This window comes from Camelina sativa, chromosome 4 (assembly GCF_030686135.1).
Source record: "Camelina sativa cultivar CO46 ecotype springtype chromosome 4, ASM3068613v1".
In the NCBI taxonomy this organism is placed as follows: Eukaryota; Viridiplantae; Streptophyta; class Magnoliopsida; order Brassicales; family Brassicaceae; genus Camelina; species Camelina sativa.
Window position 1 is genome coordinate 32606303 of NC_141883.1, and position 21527 is coordinate 32627829.

A 21527-nucleotide genomic window follows, 5' to 3' on the forward strand; every position below is an offset into this window, starting at 1 on the left:
TAGGCGTGCCATTTTCTTTTTGTGTGGCTAATGTTTTCAACTCTCAATGTGTAGATTTTATTTTTTGATTTTTCTTCAGAATATTCGATTAGATGTTGAAACGGAACGGATGATGTTGTATTTTGGCATTGCTTATGTTATGTTCTTATAAGTGTGGTATCGAATTTCAGAGAAACTCTGATTTACAATCAACCATTTCAAAAAGAATATATTTGATTTACAATCTCAGATTGCTCAATACAATTTCATCAATAAAATATATTTGTGTTCATTTTTTACATGCATTACTTAAACATTATCAATAAGAATTTGCAGAAAAAAAATTATTAGCTAAGATTATCATATGCTATTATGATACATGTGCAAATTTTATATTAGTTCAGTGTGGAATAAAATATATGTCTAAATGATTTCAGTGACAACTAAAGGCGTCCTGAATTGATAGATTAAATATATAATTAAATATTAGTAAAATGTGATTTGTTTTGTTTTAAAGTTAGTAAGATGAAGATGAAGACAAAGAAAAAATAAAATTTTGTGAAATTTATGTTTAAGAGGAAATTAAACCAAAAATTATAGGGGTATAAGTTTATATTTGGAGATTAGCGCGACTAAGCTAAGATTTATAATTATCAAATGAAAGAAAAAAAGAGAAAATATTTTTTTTGTTTTTTTTTTTAATCCCCTATATAATAAAATAGAAGTACACAACATTATTTTGTAGACTATATAATTTTAATAAGTTGGTTACAAATAGGTTATAGATTAAGTTTTATATTATTTGTATAGTGTGGAATTATTGTTTCCAAAAATCTTAAAGAGAATATTCTAAAGAATCATTTGATATCATCTAACTTACCATATTAATTTTCTTTATTAAATTATTCATCAAATAAAATGATTTGATATCTAAGTTAACATATTAATTTGTTAATTATCATTATACTTCACCTATCATTTATATATATATATATGAGTCTATTTTGTGAAACAAATAAATTATCATATTATTTATTATAATTAAAAAATAATTTTGTTTCTGCCTAACATAATTTAAATTTTTAAAAACAAATATAAATGATTCAATCTATAAAATATTCAATTTTTATTAATATTATTGTTTAAAAATAATATATATTGAATTAAAAATTTTACTTAGTAACGGGTCACAATTTGAATATTTAAATTCAATTTCATACTTTTTATAATTTTATATAATATAATTAACTTTAAATAATTTATTTTGAAATATTGAAACTCGGTTGATATGCATACCATCATTTTATAATACTATTATTTATTTTTCATTTTCTTTCTTATTTTTTGCTTTTCTGTTATCTCGAAAACGACATCGTGTCCACTCGCTGACTTATTTAGCAGGTGAGAGAGCTCCTCCGTATTTAGTAGATTCCCAACAGCGGCGAGATCTCTACAGAAAACTCCTTGGTACGCATTCGAATTTACCGGTTTGGCTTCAGTGTTTCCGGTTATCGTAATGGAGCCAGGATTTTCAACCGGTTTGCGTTCTTCAATCATCCTTTGAGTTAGTTTTTTGAGCCGTCGTCCTGATGATCGTAATTGAGCTTCAGCTGCTGCCATGATGATCGCCGTTAAACGGCGGAGTGACCTTTCTGAATCAAACGGTAAAGCAAGAGGGACGACGTCGTTTTGATCGGTGAACTCGCACCGTTCGATGAAAGAGGAGGAGGAGGAGGAGGAGGAGGCTCTGTCGGGTTTGTATCTGAGAGACAGCAATAGATCGAGCTCCGATCTGGTGCATCCGCGTCTGACTCCGATGAAGCCGTAATAATCGACAATATCCCCAGTCTCTCCGTCTGCGATTCTCTGTTCAGTCTCTGTATTTGACGTTGTTGTGGTGGCGCCCTTGGAAGCTTCCGATCCCGTAAAATGGTGTTGTAGAGAAGCTTCAGTCAGGTGTTCGAGATCGTGAAGCGAATCTGGGAAACACCTCACTGTCTCCAGAAGCGCGGCTCTCGAGCTAGTGTTTAATTTGTTGCAATCGGCGATCACCTCCGCGATTCTACCGGCGGATCTATACGCGGCGGCTCGGTGCATATATCGCAAAATGTGTAAAAAGATTACCGTCAAACAAGTAAATTTTATATATAATACTTATATCCTAAAAATTTGTTTCCTGGTACTGTATATTTTACCATTATAATTTAACCGGTACAGGTTTATGTGCTATACACACACACATATATATATATATATATATATATATATGAATAGACATATTACCCCGTAACAAGTTAAAATGGTGCATCGTCCCACTCCTACGACTCAGTCAAAATCAACTTTTTAAAATATAAGTTAAAAATCGTCAATCTGCATAAATTTAAGGAGCCAATATATAATTCCCAATATATATACATTATTAATACATATATGTTAACATGTTTGTGTGTAAGTTTTTTCTTTTGTTTCCTTCATATTTGCATAAGGAAACCAAAGTGAAGTGGTGCAATGACCCCATGCTTCTGAAAATTTCTCAGCCAAACTATTATTTTTACTAGACAAGCAGTGTCGAAATCTTAGCTAGCCCGACGTTGATCTCCATAATTAAAAGTCAAATATATTGATATGATATATCTACACGTTTGCCTTCTTCTGTTCACGCAAATTCACACAAAGGTTAATTATATCGTTTTCATTAGCCCTCCTTTATCTCGACTTCGAAGAAATATAATACACACATATGTTGCATGAAAATTCTTTTTAAGTTTCATTCCTGTTTCCAAAACGTTTCATAAATAGAAACTCTCGAAAACACGCGAACAAGCTACAAAAATATTCTTAATAGACTCTGTTCGGAAACACTACGAAAGCTCCGTTTCGTTTCGGAAACACCGTAAAAACTTTTTTTTAGCTAAGAAACTTAATAAATAAAAATAATTTAAAATATATATTCATAACACATATAAATATATAATATTATTAGTGTTTTAGTTCAACTATTTAATATTTATGTTCTGAACTTGTATTTTTTCAAATATTCCTTTTGAAATAGGTTTTAATGTTTGATGTATTATTATGTATATATACACATATATATATATATCTAGATATATATACATATGTTTCCAAAATATATATATTTCTTAATTTTAGAAAAAATTGTTTTTTGTTTCCGAAACGTAAAATATTTCTTCTGTGCAAAATCTAATTAAGTACTATTTGGTTTGTAGTACTTAATGACTAGAAATAATAACTAGAAATCCCTACAAAATAATGACCAGTATAATGATTTGTAGGGGATTTTATGACAGTTTAAAAATGAAAATATTTGGTTTTTATGTATAATTATTTTCATGAATATCGATTAAACGAAAACATTATACACTAAAATCCGATCGGATGCCTGGGATCATTTCCTAAAATGAAATGATTGTTTTTATTTATTACCATGATTTGCTTGTATTAACCTTCCTTTTCCCCTTCGCAATACATAAGATATATATTCATAAAATATTCTTGATATTATAATTGCACTTGAGTTTAAGATTTTGTTTGGTGGAAGATCTATATATACCTATATGTATAGTATTCTACACCTTTTTTTGTCGTCTTCATATATACTTATATAGTATATTATATATGCATTTATACATTTTCAAAGGCTATATGTGATATAGATTTGTACCTTCAAAATGTTCTTCATCTAGCACAGGTGAAAAGCGTGCCCGGACATCTCTAGTTTCAGATTCGATCGGTATCTAGTGATAACAAGTCGTCAAACTTGGCGTTATGCCCGGGTGTGGTTGCATCTTCCTTCCCAGTTTCTCAACCGTATAAGGAACCTCAACTTCCTAGCATAAGCCTGACTGCACCACACATAACGGTTGGACAGTAATGTTAAAAACTGCAGCTTCTATGTTAAATCTAGCTCAATAGATAAAAACATATTTAGAAAGGAATCTTGAGAATCAATTTTTTTTTTTTTTTTTTTTTTTTTTTGTGAAAAAGGGTTTCGACTTGCTCCGAGGAAGAAGAAGTGATAATAGGAAAATTTACTCAAGTGATGGTGAAAGTTACAAAGCTTGTAACTTCACGTCCAATTGTGGTCTTCTGCGTCCTGGTAATTTTTATTTCTTCTAAATTAAACACATCATCGTTGGATGCTGTTTTGATTTTATTATAAAGAACAAGACCTTACTTAATAAATGTTTTGTTGTGTTCATACGATATATGATTCTAATCTCGTTTTTTCTTTTTTTTTTTTGTTTAAATCTTGTTTAGCTTGTATGTAAATTATGTATAATCTAGGTTTTGTTCTTTCTTCCATTTTCCTCGATGGAGTTTTTAGCTTAGAGCTTATTTAGTTCAAATACCAAAGTACCAAAAACTGATCATGTATATATTTTTATTGAATAAATTTGTAGGGATTTCTGGTCACTATTTTGGGGTGCATATCGACCTCGAATTGGCTAACAACAACGGAGAGCCTAATAAACGACGTCGCTTCATTCACTGGAGATCTCCGGTCAAGTCTAGTTTCCGAGTTTGAAAACATCGGAAAATTTTCATATCCCAAGACAAACTTATCTACAATTGGTTTAGCGACAGTCATAGATTCTTCTTATCTCACCAACAACGATACTGGTTTCACAAACATTCAAACACAGGTTGTTAAAAGTCTCAGTTTTTTTTTTTTTTGATCATAATCTTTGGGACTAATTTGAGTTAATTAGTAATTGTATTTTTGTGTTGTTGTTCTTCTTCTTCAGATCGCACCATTGTTGTTTGAAGCATATTCAACGATCCCTCAAGTCTCGCAAGTTTCGTACATTAGTAGGGACGGTTTCTTGTTTTCTTACATTAGAGCAGATATAGACACAAGTGTCGCTGTTTATGCCAATTCTTCGTCGAGTTCAAGTGGTGGAGACTACACTTGGTACACTCAAACCGTTGATCAGATAACCGGTCGTCTCAACGGGAACGCAACCAAATCTCAGCCGTTAGATGTAACCCACACGGATTGGTTCCAAGCAGCACAGAGAAATAATTACACTACCGCCTTTCTCGGAACGAGTTTGGGAGGAGGAGACAACGAGACTCTGATTCAGAGCGCGGTTAGCTTGTTCAGCAAGAAAGGTGTTGTTTTGCTAGGGTTTTCGGTGAAGTCTTTGACCGATGTTTTGAGCCGTCTGAGTCTACACGGCGAAGAGTTTTACATGTGGACAAAGGACGGGACGGTGCTTGTTCGTCAAGGTTCACTGAATGCTTCTCTCTTCATCTCCAATGGCTCGATTTGCTTCGGTGGTAGAGAATCTAAATCCGTCAGGTCTCAATGCATACCCGAAAATTGCAGTTCCAGTGGCTACGAGGTGGAGATCAAAAGATCAAAATTCCAAGCTTTTTGCTCTCATCTTGAAGTTTCTGGCGTTCCTCTGGTAAATGATGAAACGTTATCTATTTTTTTCACTTCGATGTAGTAAAATGAATTCATCAGTCCATTGTTTCTCAGCTTCTTCCAATGGTTTTTTTTTTAATGTCCGAACCAGAGGTACACAGTCATGTTTCCAAACGATGGAGGAGCCACCCGCATCAAGCACCAAGCGAAAAAGGCCTTGTATCAATTTTTTGTGGTGACGATATTTGTTGCCTTTGGTTGGCCTGTGTGGTTTGTGTGGTTTATGGTGCGAGCAACAAGGAGAGAGATGCATATGCGTGCAACGCTGATAAACCAAATGGAAGCAACACAACAGGCTGAGAGGAAGAGCATGAACAAGAGTCAAGCGTTTGCAAGAGCTAGCCACGATATTAGAGGTTCTCTTGCAGGGATCAAGGGTCTGATTGATCTATGTCGTGATAACGTTCATGCTGGATCCGACCTAGACACCAATCTCAAGCAAATGAATGTATGCGCCAAGGATTTGGTTGGTAAGACAACATCTGTCTGATTCTTTAGCCTTTTTCTTAATTAATGCCTTCTTCACTCTGTGCTCTAACAGAAAAAGTCTTACTCATGTTGTTAATTAATTGAACAGCTCTGCTCAACTCTGTTTTGGACATGAGCAAAATCGAAAGCGGGAAGATGCAGTTGGACGAAGAAGAGTTCAACTTGGCCAAACTTGTTGAAGACGTCATTGATTTTTACCATCCCGTTGCGATGAAGAAAGGTGTTGACGTGGTTTTGGATCCGCACGATGGCTCCATTTTCAAATTCTCGAATGTGCGAGGAGATAGTGGCAAACTGAAGCAGATTTTGAACAATCTTGTCAGCAATGCTGTCAAGTTCACAGTCGACGGGCACATTTCGATCAGAGCTTGGGCTCAGAGGCCGGGTTCCAAAAGCTCTGTGGTCCTGGCATCGGACCCTCAAGGAGTTGTGTCCAAGTTTTTTAAGTGTATGTTCTGCAAGAGTACAGACCAGACAGAAATATCGAATTCCATAAGAAACAATGCCAACACGATGGAGTTTGTGTTTGAAGTGGATGATACAGGTAAAGGGATACCTATGGAGATGCGTAAATCGGTGTTTGAAAACTATGTTCAGGTAAGAGAAACAGCTCAAGGACAACAAGGAACTGGACTAGGGCTTGGGATTGTGCAGTCTTTGGTAAGCAATTGAACTCAAAACCTTCATTCTAAAACAGTGTGCATCTAAATGGTTTCCATTTCTGGTTTATAGGTACGTTTAATGGGAGGGGAGATAAGAATCACTGACAAGGCAATGGGAGAGAAAGGAACATGTTTCCAATTCAATGTTTTATTGACAACATTAGAGTCTCCAGTGAGTGACATGAAAGTGAGACAGGACATCGAAGCAGGAGGTGATCACATATCCACGCCCAACCTCGGGCTGACTGTAAACACTTCACTAGGAGGAGGTAGCATGAATATACGCAACCTGAGTCCTAGATTCAACAACTGTCTCACCTCAAGTCCAAAGCAAGAATGTTCTAGAGTGGTTCTCCTTTTAAAAAATGAAGAACGCAGAAGAGTTACTGAGAAACACATCAAGAATCTGGGGATTAAAGTTACAGTAGTGGAGAAATGGGAGCATTTGAGCTATGCATTGGAGAGACTTTTTGGATTTTCACCTCAGAGCTCCATGGGAAGAGCAGAGTGTAGTTTGTCATGTCCGAGCGCAAGGGAGTTACCTTTGATTGGCATGGATGGTATTGATTCAAGAAGCCAACTTCCTAAAAGGCGAAGCAACAGTTTCAATGCAGTTGTCCTTTTGGTGATTGATACAAAAACTGGACCATTTTTGGAGCTGTACAATGTTGTCAAGCAATTTCGTAGAGGCTTGCACCATGGAATAACCTGTAAAGTTGTTTGGCTTAACGAATCGAGCACCCGTGTAAGTGAGAGAGGGGACATTAGTTGTTCCGGACCCTTGCACGGATCGCGTCTTACGGAAGTCTTGAAGATGTTGCCTGAATTTGGAGGAACTGGGCTAAAAGAAACATCCACTGAGCTGCAAAGGGAATCACTGCTGAGACATTCTTTTGTTGCAGATACATCACCAAAACATAAACTCCAAGAAGAGGGACCAAGCTCAGGGTTTAACAAAGAATTAGGTAAGACAATAATGGCACCAACAGCTTCAGAGAGTGAGACTTGGTTCAAGTCAGTGCGTACCGGTAGAAATCCTATTGGGAACCCAGAGGAAGAGCAAGGGACTTCCATGCCAAGTAACGATGAATTCTTGAGAGGAAAAAGAGTTCTGGTGGTCGATGATTGCAGGATAACAATCAAAGTTGCTACAGGAAGGCTGACGAAGATGGGAGTCTCTGAGGTCAAACCATGCTACAGTGGAAAAGAAGCTGTGAGATTAGTCACTGAATGGCTTACACAACGAGAACAACAAGGATCAGTAAATAGGCTTCCGTTTGACTACATATTCATGGACTGTCAAGTAAGTTTAATGATTAACCTTCCATATAACATGTACAATCGCAAATATATATAGGCCACTCTAATTAAGTGTTGTTCTGCACAGATGCCAGAGATGGATGGATATGAAGCAACTAGAGAGATCAGGAAAGTGGAGAAAAGTTCTGGAGCGCATATACCAATTATAGCTGTATCTGGTCATGATCCTGGTTCAAGGGAAGCAAGAGAAGCCATACAAGCTGGAATGGACGGCTTTTTAGAGAAAGAAATGAAACAGGACCAACTTGCAAACGTCATCAGAGAAGTTGAAAGCAAGATGAATGCACAAGCAACGCTATAGTAATTAGCATTTTTGCTAGTACCATTAGTGTTTTCTTTTCTCTTTCCCATGCATATACCAGTTTTCTTCTTCTTCTTCTTCTAGTTTATTTTGAAATATAAGGTTCCGTTGCACCAAAAAAATTTGAGAATATACATTTACCACTTGAGATCGAGACAAATGAAAAGCAAGCTCCATGGCTGAGCAAAGTCAATAAACTCAAAAGACTTGAAAAAAAAATTGATTATCAGATCCAAATGTTCAATCAAAAACAAGGGGTACCTTTGATGAGAAAAATAAATAGTAAAGGAGCATAAAAACTATGTGAAGTGGATACCATACTTGTTGAACAAGGAAAGAAGATACAAAAACTCTTGTTGTGAAAGCTTGGAAGCTCTCTTCTCCTCGAAAGCACCTTCCTTCAACACATTCATAACTTTCTCCCTGAACTCAGATTTTTCACCTCCGTCTCCATCATCCATGTCCATATCATCGTCATCCACTTCATTGTAGTCATCTTCGATTGCCATGCCCTGGTGGTCACCACCAAGATCAATGGGAGCAGCTTGGCCATTGTCATTGTTCTGCAAGGAAGCAAGTAGGGCATGAAGAGTCTTGAAGTTCTTCTCGAGCATGGAAAGAACAGGTTTTTGCTTGAAAATCGAACCCAAAGTTTTGTTCTTTCTGATGAAACAGACTCGCAAGAAGCCGTCCCACTCCTTCTTGTTAACCTGAGGGCCAGGCCTCCTTGGTTCGATACGGACAACGGAAGAATCAACCTTAGGGGGAGGTCGGAAATTGTTCTTGCCGACTTTGAGGAGGTGGGAGACTCTGGCGTAGAGCTGAGTGTTGACAGAAAGACGGCAGTAGAGATTGTCACCAGGCTGGGCAACGAGTCTCATGGCGAATTCCCTCTGGTACATGATCACAGCGCATCTGAAGCTTGTTGGATGGAAGAGAAGCTTGAAAGTGAGAGGTGATGATATCTGATAGGGTATGTTTGCCACACATATGTCAAACCTGGGTAGCTCCGTCTTCAACACATCACCTTGAATCACCTAAAGACATTCACAGAACAGAGAGACGTTTACGTCTGTCTATAATATTATTGATACTCTCATCCTAAACAAATAACAAAATCTCTGGGTTACCTTCAAGCGGTTAGAAAAGGGGGTTCCTTGAAAACGGCGCTGAAGCTCGAGAACCATACGGGGATCGAGCTCGACGGCGATAACTTGTTTGCCAGCTTCTAGAAGCTTCTTGGTTAAGTTCCCAGTTCCGGGACCGATCTCGAGAATCACATCGGTACTCTTAATCCCAGCTTTCTGAACGATTGAATCCACAAGCAGAGGGTTCTTAAGGATATGCTGTCCTTTCGATTTCTGGAACGATATTCCTCCTTGGTAATGGTTCGACGGTGCTCGATTCGACGCCGTTGGCCTCTCCTTCCTCATCTTCCCTCCCGCCATTCTTGCTTCACCTTTTTTTTTTTTTTTTTTTGCTCTCACGGCGGCACAATTTTATGATTAGGGTTTTTTACTAGGGTTTTAGCCGCGTTTTCTTTTATATAGCCTATTCTTTTTTTCTTTCTTTTTTTCAGCTCATTTTAATGACTAAACAGTAAAAAACTAATTACTGTTTTCTTCGATTTCACACTGTATTACTTAAAAATTTAATACGAAAATATATATGTTAATTTATTAAAAAAAAGGGAGGGAATCAAATTTAACGATGAGCTCATATAGAATGAAGAACAAAAATAAAAATTAGACTTATGATGTCATTCTTGTGACAAAAGAGTAAATTTTCTGTTACAGACAGACATGTTGTTGTTGTTAGTCTTGTGGGTACTAAAAACACTAAACTATACATTAACCTGTGTCGGGTGACTACAAAACAAAACCGACTTCTTTTGTTTAGAGTGAATTACTTCTATTTTTCTTCTTCTTCTTTTAACACTCTCTTCGCTAGTATAATTTTATATAAAAAGATAAATAACTGCCGCATCCTAGCGTGTTCACAAGATACAGAAACAGCGAGGCCTAAAAGAAGCATACCAGCGTTGTTGTCTTCTCATCAGATCAGCTTTCTTAACGTTTTTGTCAATTTATCTCCCAATCGCTTTATCTTCGAAAGCATATGTGCATTCCTAGCAAAATAAGACTCCGCGTTTGAGAGCATTGCATCCATGTCGTGTTTAAACGATTCAATACTTCTGTAGTACTGATTCTCTAGTCTCTTGTGAATCAGCTCAGGGTATAAAGGAACCGGGAACCTGCGATTTAAGTGCAGGAAGCAGATTTTATACACAAAACACATGAATCCCACCGCCACGAAAGCGTTTGAGATCATATAACAGACACAACACATGATGGATTTTCATTTTCTTAACTTTATGAGACTAGGGAGGTTTTGAAAGAATCAATTGCAGAGAGCCAAATGTTGTTGCATAAGTATCGTACCTATTGCAGAAATCCATCTTTTGAGCAGCTTCGTTTAGCTTTTGGATCCCATAGCTGTCCTGAAGAATATTTATAAACAACAGCAGATAACAGTTAGAGAGGCAAGCGAGGATAACAGGGAGATGAGAAATAAAAGTTTTGGGAGGGAAGACAGACCTGATGCTTGCTGATTGATTTCACTAGTCCAACAAATAATGAAAGCAGCTTATCTCTTTTCTTTTCTTCGATGGTAGAGTTTTCCCAGGGAAACTGGGGATTGTCAAACTCCCACGGGCTGTGAAGATCTCTCTCCCCAGTTTCATAGACAACTCTGTATCTTTCCCAAGGACTATCTGGGAAGTCAGGGGATTTAACTTGTGAAGACTCAATCCTACCTTCCCACCACGCCCCGCCTTCACCGGATTCATTTCTCCACCACACACGGCACTCATCACCGATTTCCCACTTCGTTTGAATTGCAGCATCGTATCGAGTCTTTTCAACAACAAAATCAGGGAAATTAATGAGATCAGGAAGCGTCAGTTGAAACTCTTTGCGGGAGACATGTGATGAAGAAAAATCCAGAACCCTGAGGGTCATTTTGCAGCAGCTTTCGCCAGAACCACGATATGTATCGTAATTGAGTTTCTCAACTCTGCAAATCTCTACCGCTCCTAGGTTTCGAGGAAGGAACCTTCGGTCCCTGTCATTTAATTCGGTAGATGCAATGAACTCTTGATGACCCTGAAACCGAAAGTTATTAACTCCAGATCGGGCAAATTAATACATCCTAGTGAACAAAGAATTACCAGCCAAAAGGACCTACCTGCTTGAAGTAAACAACTTCATCTCCTAGCTGGGGTATATAACGGCAGCCTTCCTCGTGTTCAGACAACATTAACCATGGAATTTTTCGTGAGGCATTATTATTCAACTTAAATTCAGTATGGGGACTTTGTTTGACGGCGCTTGCAGATCTTGACCGGGACCCAGCTTTGATCGTAGAAGGCCATTCTTCAAATGATGCACCATCACACACGCTCGTGGAAGGTTTTTCTTGTTTCTTTATTTCATCTACAGATCCAGAGCCTAACCTTGTGCGTAGTGTGCTATTTCTTGTACTAGATTCACTTCTCATGGATCTTTTCCTACGTATCACATCAGCTGTAGCTTCTCCAAAATCAAAGTCATGTGCAGACGAATCTCTAACTTTATCTATTATTACAGATTCAGAATCCATAAAAGGATTCATGGAAGAGGGAGCTACGGATGCAAACCCATCTCCACCATCTGCCAAATTATCTGCTACTTCAGCAGGCTCTAGTTTAAGAGGACTGCTGGGATGCCGAAGCTTTAATCTCAGTCGTCGAACCTTCTTTGGAAAAATCTCATCAGCTTCCATAGAAGCATCTATATCACAATTTCTCAACTGACCAGACAAGGGTTCAACTCTTGACAGATCTTCATCTCTGCAAGAGAACACGAGGAATTAGATATTGTGGAAATTTAATATGAACATAACTTTCTTGGTAATCATAATCAGATTTTCCATACCCATTTAAAGTTTGGGCTTCTTCAATGTTCTCAGACGCAAGTAATTCGGTAGGTTCACAAACAGGAATTTCTTCCCTCCACTTGCACATATTATGGTCTTGATCTGAAGATTTTATCATCTGATTATCTGTCTTTTCTCTCTGTGGCGTATTCATAGATTGTGGAATATCCTGACACCATGAATCACCTTTTGCATCTACAGAACTTGAACCGGGCTCTCTTGAGTATATACCAATCACTCTGTGATTCTCCTCCAAAGATTTAGAAGATAATTGCTCCAAATCTGCCTGATTTATGACATCTCCCTTGCTTTCCACAGATTCTCTTGGCTTCTTAACACAGATCTTTACAATCAATTTTTTCTTCTGTTTGTCATTTGAAAGAGATTCCAGCATCTGAGATGGTTTTTCCAACTGTCGCGAAGTGGGTATGCTTCTATCAGATTCACTGTTGGATGAATCATTATAATCATCAACTTCATCCGAAGAGCTTCCAGAAATTTTAGAAAGCAAGGATCGAGCATTTTGAGCTGCTGCTCTTTGCGGTCGTGATGCCTTGACATCACAAAATTTTCTTTTTGAAGCCTTCACACCAATTTTTCGGTTCTTTGTTCTCTTAATCCCAGATTTTGAGCTATCATTCTCATCCAAAATCCTCTTATCACGTCTTCCCGATGAAGTAGTGACCTCGGCCTGAGAAAATAGGAGTTAGTTAATAGATACCGACAAACAAAATCGCATGAGTTTAGAAAACATACTCTAGGATGTTTTCTTCTTCTTGTCCGATGATAGCTATTTTCGTGAATATTTTCAACGTTGCTGTCCTCGGAACTGCAATCAAGTTCATTTGACGAGTTAGAACATGGGCTTGCCCTAGCTCCATCAGAGGAAACTTCAGCATTATACTCCGAATCATTGTCGTCACTCAGAACTTCGTGTTCTGGTTCCCAGTACATAGCATCTATAAACTCTGGCAATGGCTCGATCAATCTATCCAGGTCAGCCAAAGGAGGCATAATATAATCTTGACCTAAACTAAAATCAGGGCCAACAGAAAACTTTATCGAGGAAGGACGCCATTCAACTCCTAGCGCACCAAGTCTGCGTTGCTGAAACATTGTCTGGTCAGGTTCTGGATACGGAATCATACCTGCAAAATAATATTAATACACCAGGAATAAGTTTCATGAATAACCAACATCTTGCATAACTGAAGTAAAAAGATAAGCTTTTAGAAACAAACTTGAATCACAAAGAAGATCCTGAAGGTTCCTCCGATGGGGAAGTAGCTGCGTCTCCTGAACCATGAAAATTATAAAGCTTTATATTTCAACAATTCAGCAAGTGCAACGATATAAAGTGTGCACAGTTCGGTGAGGTCTTTTAAAACGAACGCAGCATAAATTTGAAAGAAAACAAAAGAAACAAGCATTTGAAACAAACCTGATCAAGAACATGTCCATTGGTATCTCGAATAAGAGGACGATAATCACCAAGGAAGAACTAAACAAAACAAAGCAAGAGAAAGGGTCAGAAAGCAACAGAGAATCGCTAGAAACTATAGCCATTTATTAGAAATCGATCATGCAACTGAAATGTAAAATCGGCCTTACCTGATCGTATTTTGCATTCTTTTGAGACTCTCCTTGTCCTGTGTTTAGGAAATATATCTGGCCAACGTCATCTGAAAGCACAATTGATGTCCCATCTCTACACAGTGCCAAGGAAAAGATATCATAACTAATGATTCCATATCTTTCATGTGACTAAATAAATGCTTCAGAAGCAGATGTCGTTACTGAAAGAAATATGAATATTGTATATCCAACTGGATATGCAAAATATGGCTGTATCCTCTAGTTTCAGACTCAATAATCATGTGCATGTATTACTGAAGTCATTTGCGAAAACAAAACAGAGAATATATAAGATCTTGTCCTCGACATATCATTGGTTACTTACTGTGAAAATTTTCCATCAACCAACTTAAATCTCCCGATTTCGTATACTTTGATTGGTATACCCTCCCATATCTAGAAAGAAAAATATAAGGAGGTAAGTGATGCTATTGATAAGATCAAGGATTATTCCTATTAGAAAAAAATGAAACTCACATCCCAGATAATTGTTTTCCCATCGTAGCCAGCGCTCATAGCAATACGAGGATTGAAAGGATGGACATCCAAGACATAGGACTACAAAGAGAAAATGAGTGATCATTTATATCAATATTAGTATCTCCCATATCAAGTCGGGGATGAACAACAAAACTTGAAGATAAATGCAATATGGAAGATATGGGACATTCAGGAATCGAAATCAGATAAGAACTACAATGAACTATAAAGGACACAACATCTAATAAAAGAAAAAAACAACATACATCTGGCCCCAACTATAATCTCAAGATAAAGAGTTGAAATTGTTACCGATTCACTGTGACCAGTTAAACAATGCACTAAGCTACCATCAGCAGCATTCCAAACACATATCCTGCAATCTGAATAAACACTGATGGATTAAGGGAAACAGAAGATAGTAGCACTTTCATGTAATACCAACAGGTTGCCAAAAATTCTTTTTTCAGGGTTTATGTATTTTTACTATCCACGATTGGAACACAGTCAGACTGAGAGAAATCCATCAAAATTGATAATCTATGCATCAGAAGATATCCTCTGATGATATTTATTTACCCATGATAGCGGCAAGTACGAAGCGATTATCCAAGCTCCATATAATCATATTTACACCCCGTGGTGTTGGAAGAAACCTTTGACGTGGGCCTCCTCGAGGAGGTTGTGGAGGAAGTGGAGGAGGTGGCACCTTCAGATGATATCCTTTCATCCAGCGTCCAGATTTCCCCTGAAAATATAATATCGAGGAAGTTGAGGAACCAATGATAGAATCGGAAATTTGCTGTCACTAACTTGCAAAGTACCATTGCATTCTGCGGTTGATTGACGGAACTTACATGGAATTTACGTGATCTTGGTGTCCATATAATTGCACTACCATCGCGAGAGCAGGTTACTATGTTGTCATGACAAAACCTAGTGATCAGAAGTATTAAATCTTAACTAAGAATAAAAGGAAGATAGAGGAATGAAAATAAGTCCAACACTTAAAACGTGAAACAAACCAGGAATTCTTAAACTTTGGGTAACAATCTTCCTTCAGAGTATCAGCTGTTGAAGATTTTGGAGCCACAGCACAACCACTATAAAAAAAAATAGAAACACCCTTTTAAATTTCTAATTATGTTCTCCAACCAACAAAATGCACAATCTAAGAGAGGCGCCATGTTCACTGGAAAATACCTAAACTGCACATAGTTGACATCATTCTCATGGCCACGTAGAACATCCAGCTCATGAGTCGGCTGTTCAGCATCATCCAAGTTAGGTTTTGAGGCACTCCAAACCTGCAAGATAATGGAAATACTGACAAATTAGACTAACAAGCAAACCAAAACAAAATAACATTTCCTGCAGTTTCTGCATTACGAAGGAGGATAACTAAATTTGAAAGTTTAACACAGACCCTTGCATTGCTGTCAGAGCTACCCGTGACGAAAATGGTCCCATTAGCATTGTACGCACAACATAATATTTGATGACTCTGAGATGCATTGCTCGTGGACGCTGTGTTGGAAGATGTAAAAGTGTTTTTGCCTAAGAAAAACTTCCAATGAGCTCTATAACCGAAAAGATTTTTAACATTGAATAAAAAAATGATGATGTACCACTTCTTACCAGTGCTAGCATCTGATGGACTTGGAACATAGATTCGTGGGAGCCATTGAGAATACCTAGCATCCCAGATACGACAGGTTCCATCATCTGATGACCTACATAGATAACAAAAAACAACAAATAACTAACTGATTACAAGTCCAGGAAGCAGTATTGAAACATCCAAACTAAAGATCCAGGGGTGGTCTTGAACAAAGCGAAACGAACTGGTTAAAATAGGAACATATTGAACAGAACTCACGATAAAAGTTGGTAAACAGACGCCTGTCTGGGACTGAATGCAATTGCAGTAACAGCTCCAGTGTGGCCCCGCAATACAGAAATTGGCATTCCATCAGGCAACCGCCACTGTCATAAGAATCAATACTCTCTAACTGATAAATAAATTAAAACAAGTAATACAGTAAAGACTAGAAGTGTATTCTTACCACGCGGATCACAAAATCGTTTGAAGCTGACGCCACCAAAGCATTGTTTGAACTAACGGCCAAGTCTGTAATGTCACCCTACATAAAACATGCATAGGCGAGACTAATTTTAATAGAGCAGTCCACAACCTATTTCTTACAAATATCGAAAACAATAGCTCACTTCATGCCCGCGGCAGCTAGCCAAACAAAGCGCAGTTTCCATCGACCAAATTTTGACAAGCCGGTCATCAGAACCAGTGATAACATATCTACCAGAACGATCAAATATAGCTGTGCAACAAAAGTATAGATAGTCATACTGTTACTTTTGTACATAACAAAAACATTTTGTCACAATAAATGGTGCTCCTATGATGGACATACTGCATTACAACTTCCAGATATTCTAATCAGAAGATATAAACAGACTAATATAAATTCCAAGGTCGCAAATGCAACATAACAAGGTATATAATTCCAACAAACCAGAGATTAAACAGAAAGGATGTATTGTGAAGGTCATACCGCAGTAGACAGCATTACGATGTCCTCTGAGCTTCTTTATATTTTGCATCTTTTGAACCATTGTTGATGGTTTTGCAATAGCATGGCATGCTGAAAGAATGGACGGAGCACGGTGGTGTTTTCTGAAACCTCCTCCTATTTCCCTGAGACTTAGTCCACGCACTTGATCGGCATGCATATGCGGCCAGCGTAAGTATGACGCAACATGCCTAGCTTTCTGAGACTCTATATTTTTATCTTCACATAGGGGAAAAAAAAATTAACAATTAAGTAACAAGGACCTAGGGTAAGAATTGGAGAGGTTAAAGAGATTTTCAAAGTAAAAGCATACGTGGACTTTTCTCTTATATGAGGCTACTCACCAGAATTCCAAAAACAAGTCATGATACCAAGTAAAGATAACCAAAACCACAAAAATAAATTCTAAAATGCACAGCCCTAAAGCCACTATCAGGTTCATGTATGTGATTTTTTTCAAGTCCCAGATCCAAATACATAAAGAAAAAGAAAAAAATATCCTGATTTCCAAACATCATTTCGTCCAAGTACCATGTCTTTTTAAAGCAGAATAAAAACAAAAACCATGAAGCTTTGAAATTCATGCACAACAAAGTAGATGAATAGGAATTACTACGTACGATCCACAAGTGAAAAGGTGCCAGATCCCAATAGTGTTGGAACGTCAGCAGCATTGGGAGCATTTCCTTCAACTCTCATGTGTGAAGGTAAATGCGGGTTTAAAATAAGTTGTTTGAGAAGCTTCACCAAGTGATCCTTTTCGATATGAGGATACCTGTCAGTAACAGGAAAAAAATGATGACAGAAGCCATGAAAGGGAAAAATACTTGGGCACAGCTACGGACATGGGAAACCTCGAATAAAGTATGACATATCATAATTAAAAGCGCACTTGTTGAGAGAAAAGTAACAGAACATTTCAATAAGATATGGCAAGGCTTCCATAGTAACTCAAAGAATAAAAGAGTGGAGAAAGCAAAAAAAAAGAAAGAAAACTGTACCTCTCAATCAAATTATCATAGCTCAACGGAAGGGAGATGCCATCATCATCAGGACGCCCAGTACAAGTGCCACTTCTTGACCACCAGGAATGATATCTACGGGGTAAAAGCCCTTTTTCCAGAATTTCGTCTCTCAAGTGCCCAAAGGTGCGTTCGCAGGGGCCAGTAGAAAGAAAATGTAAAATCAGGAAATAGACTTCTCTAAGGTCCATATCTACATCAGTTAGCGAAGAATGGCAAACAAGTCTCTCATGTGGCTCAAGAGATGCATTTCCTGGAACCACGTTTGCCAAATTCGAAGCTTCCATAAAAGGAATAGATTTGGGTATCCACTCCATTATAACGCCGCCTGTGGAAGAGAAGCACTAGTCAAAACTAAATGCCATTGCCAAAGTGAAAGATAGCAACGAGTACAGTAACACCACAGATGACATTTTCAAGCATTTAATAAAACCAAGACAAGAGATATTCGCTGCATAGGAAATAGAATTGCCCACTAACCTAATAAACTAACTAGGGGTGTCTTTTTAAAAATTGGAACCTGAGGTAACTTAATCTGTTCTTTCCTACACAGGGGAGGATCATTTGTGTCAATGTATTGAAATCAAAAATCTGAAAGAAGAGTTTCCCCTAACGAAACCGACTGAAAGAAGAATAGAAATCCACAAAAACAAAAAAATCACAAAGGAATTGGATCGTAAACCACTGAGACACAATCTTAAAAGCGATTGCAACGAGTTATTCCCGAATCAAACAAAAGAAGCCCTAAGATCCAATTACATAGAAAAGCACCCACCACCATACATTAAAAAAAAAAAAAAAAAAAAACACACACACAAAATCAACTAAAAACTTCGCAGCTAGGTAGAAGAAGAAGGGAGAAACGCAAGTAAAGAGCTAACCTCGAAACAAGCTAGGGTTAAGTTAGGTCAAGAAACATACAGCTGCTACGCTACTCAGCAGCAGTTGATTGGTGGGGTGGGGATAGAGAGAGAGAGAGAAAAGGAATCCTCGATTCGTCGTTTCAACGATTCGAATGAGGAGGTGAAAGGACGAGAGACGAAGCAGCGAATTCGAATGATTTTGAGGTGTGACGAAAAGGAGAGACGAAAGAGTAACAAACAAACGTTACATTCTGCGAATTGAGAGCGTCTCTGTCCTGGTTACGACGACATCGCCAGGTCGAAGGATGAACGAAACAACAACAACAACAACAAAAAAAATTTTGTTTTTTTTTTTTTTTTTTTTTTTTTTTTAATATTTCTTTCTTTATTTACCGCTGTAAGATTTTTCTGGGGAAGCTGGAAAATACAAATTTGAGAATAGAGAAAAAAAAAAAAAACAATAAGAAAGAGTTTTTTGATAAAAGGAAACTCGGGTTCGTATGTGCAAAAGACAGATACACCCCTTACTTGTTTGTGGCATCTTCTTATGCCGCCTGAGTATTGTAGGGGTATCAATGACTTTTCTGTTTTAAATGGCGGCCTGGCCGACAAAATAATAATAATAGATCCGGTTTCATTTTTCTTGTTTTCGCATATAATAACCTTTTTTATCTTCAGATTTTAACTGGGTGATGATGATACTGATACGGTGGTTCTTCTGACGCATTTCTTGTTAAATATCTACTTTTCTTACCGCCAAAAATGTATATAAGTGAACGAATTCAAAATTGCAAATACTACTAACACGAAAGAGGAGCATGAAGCAAGCACTCATGTTATTTACCATTTAAAAACAAAAAAAAACAATTTTAATTCTGTAAGATAAACGATTACTACTAATCCATTTACTGAACTTTCACGATTATATATTAAAAAAAAAAAAAAAAGAATTGTATAGATTTCAGTTTTCATCAACATAGTTCACTTTATCACTTAATAGGTTGTGATTTCGTTTTATTTACTGTTTCTCATCACCTTTTAGATGGCCGTGAATAAGCTGGTTTTATTATATATCAAATTTGTACATTATTATAAGCCCATGCTTTAGAAAGCCCATTTACGCGACCCATACTACAGTATCAATAACACTTGTAATTTCATTTATAAAACCTTTTTTACTAATCCTCCGTAACTCTTCCACAATATTCACTGAACACGAAGGATCAATGTCTTGGTGATAGCTTGAGGGAGCGATCCTTCCATTTCTCTACAAGCTTTCTAAGAAGAGCAACACTAGCTTCTAGATTCTTCTTACAGAGATAGTCCCAGTGGTTCCAGCAATCAAAGTTTTCCGTCAGAGACCAGATAGCCATTTTCTGTAGCTTCCTTGGCTAAAACATGATTTCCTGCAAATATGGTAATAGATTACAGACTCTATCTGGAGAGAGAGAGAGAGAGAGAAGGTGATCAGTTCAAGTTTTTGTTTGTTTGTACTAATACCTCGTCCAGCTAATCCCAAAGAAAAAGTGAATTATCTTTTGAATGAATATCTTGCGAGTGACTTTGTTTCATTGCCTCGCTGTCTGGTGCTCTGGGAAGAGTATGATTCAGTGACCAAGATGATAGCTTGAGGGAAGGATCCTTTCATTTCTCTACTAGCTTTTTAAGAAGAGCAACACTAGCTTCTAGATTTTCCTTACAGAGATTCTCCAAGATCTTTGGTTTACAGTCATGATAGTAATATTCTGACCTCAGTTTCAATCACAAAAAAATCCAACACTCGATCCATTATTATTATCGGAGAGGAGATGCTTGACAACTTAGCTCTTTAAACAGACTCCCAAATCCGAACTTGAGCGAGCGCAAAAATCATCAGATTCATCAAAATTCTAGTTGAGATTTTTCATCAACTCCACGCAACAAACACTATTAAGGGCAATTGAACCAAACAAAACACTTAAGCACAAAAAAAAAAAAAAAAAAAAAAAGAAACGTAAGAGAAATATACTCCTGGTATGTATTGTAATTGTACTATCCATATTCTGATATTTCATTATCACATTACAATCATCAACCAAACCAAAAACACCAACAAGGGACAACAACAACATGAACAACAAAAACATCGAGATCTGACCATACCTAAACGTTATTAATTATCATAAGTACGGCACTCATCAGTCTCAGGATTGTCAGAGCAGTACTCTTCCAAAGGATCCGAGACACCAGCTTTCTTCTTGTCCCTAGCATGACTCGCCGCCGCACTCAGCTCCTCCACCTCGTCCCACGCCGCCACACACTCTCCGCTCACCGGATCATCAGCGCATGTCTCCTTGGCTTCTTGTATACTCTTCTCCACCTTGTCCGATATCCCTCCTTCCGATGTCGCCTTAACCACAACCACCATCCTGTTCATCGAACCCAACTTCCACGGGTAATTCAACCGTACCGGAGCTGATACACGAACCGCCGGTACAACGACCACTCGTGGAGTCGCCACGCTTAGACCAGATGCAGCTATGGTTGTCATCGTTGGATGGAGTAGAGATTTTTTTTTTTCAATGTAAAGAGATGAATGAAAGATAAATATACTATACACTCTCTCTCTATCTATCGGTTCACGTTACTAAACAAGACTCTGTGATCACAATCCTCTTATCTTCTAAGAACCATTCATTTTCTGCCACGTGTCTTTAATTTTTTTTTGCAAAAAGTATTCCACCCCCGGATGGCAGACTTATAATGGGCCATATAG

At 37.6% G+C, this 21527-nt stretch overlaps 5 protein-coding genes across 10 annotated transcripts; 1 reads left to right on the plus strand and 4 right to left on the minus strand.

Annotated features, from left to right (window-relative positions):
* Positions 1-326: 326 nt before the first annotated feature.
* LOC147946426 (uncharacterized) lies at positions 327-2076 on the minus strand. The gene is made up of 2 exons (XM_087509607.1): positions 1328-2076; positions 327-330 (listed from the first exon to the last, which is right to left on the minus strand). Exons 1-2 carry the CDS (start codon positions 2074-2076, stop codon positions 327-329), a joined length of 753 nt encoding a protein of 250 aa, XP_087365733.1.
* Positions 2077-4042: 1966 nt separating this feature from the next.
* LOC104774113 (histidine kinase CKI1-like) lies at positions 4043-8206 on the plus strand. Its single transcript, XM_010498782.2, has 7 exons — positions 4043-4099; positions 4404-4646; positions 4749-5414; positions 5526-5904; positions 6012-6583; positions 6656-7888; positions 7973-8206. The coding sequence occupies exons 1-7, from the start codon at positions 4043-4045 to the stop codon at positions 8204-8206; spliced, it is 3384 nt and encodes a 1127-aa protein (XP_010497084.2).
* A 207-nt stretch (positions 8207-8413) lies between these two features.
* On the minus strand, positions 8414-9726 carry LOC104783332 (ribosomal RNA small subunit methyltransferase). Of its 2 annotated transcripts, XM_087512132.1 has the most exons (3): positions 9337-9716; positions 8853-9243; positions 8414-8769 (listed from the first exon to the last, which is right to left on the minus strand). In XM_087512132.1, the coding sequence occupies exons 1-3, from the start codon at positions 9652-9654 to the stop codon at positions 8762-8764; spliced, it is 717 nt and encodes a 238-aa protein (XP_087368258.1). In that variant the 5' UTR covers positions 9655-9716; the 3' UTR covers positions 8414-8761. The 2 variants fall into 2 exon arrangements, with proteins under 2 accessions (XP_087368258.1, XP_010506778.2); XM_010508476.3 differs by having other exon boundaries at positions 8414-9243; positions 9337-9726.
* A 206-nt stretch (positions 9727-9932) lies between these two features.
* On the minus strand, positions 9933-19334 carry LOC104784456 (uncharacterized). Of its 5 annotated transcripts, none has more exons than XM_087512127.1 (25): positions 18791-19334; positions 17889-18237; positions 17508-17662; positions 16870-17106; positions 16526-16635; positions 16363-16440; positions 16176-16282; positions 15935-16029; positions 15723-15853; positions 15500-15603; positions 15322-15399; positions 15154-15232; positions 14876-15044; positions 14609-14679; positions 14294-14374; positions 14142-14212; positions 13793-13889; positions 13623-13682; positions 13423-13477; positions 12938-13329; positions 12181-12872; positions 11453-12095; positions 10804-11370; positions 10648-10706; positions 9933-10460 (listed from the first exon to the last, which is right to left on the minus strand). In XM_087512127.1, the coding sequence occupies exons 2-25, from the start codon at positions 18224-18226 to the stop codon at positions 10262-10264; spliced, it is 4668 nt and encodes a 1555-aa protein (XP_087368253.1). In that variant the 5' UTR covers positions 18227-18237; positions 18791-19334; the 3' UTR covers positions 9933-10261. The 5 variants fall into 5 exon arrangements, with proteins under 5 accessions (XP_087368253.1, XP_087368256.1, XP_087368257.1 ...); XM_087512130.1 differs by having other exon boundaries at positions 15723-15823; positions 18791-19169; XM_087512131.1 differs by having other exon boundaries at positions 15723-15823; positions 16870-17094; positions 18791-19163.
* Positions 19335-20790: 1456 nt separating this feature from the next.
* LOC104783331 (calvin cycle protein CP12-1, chloroplastic) lies at positions 20791-21366 on the minus strand. The gene has a single exon (XM_010508475.3). It carries the CDS (start codon positions 21300-21302, stop codon positions 20925-20927), a length of 378 nt encoding a protein of 125 aa, XP_010506777.1. The 5' UTR covers positions 21303-21366; the 3' UTR covers positions 20791-20924.
* Positions 21367-21527: the final 161 nt, after the last annotated feature.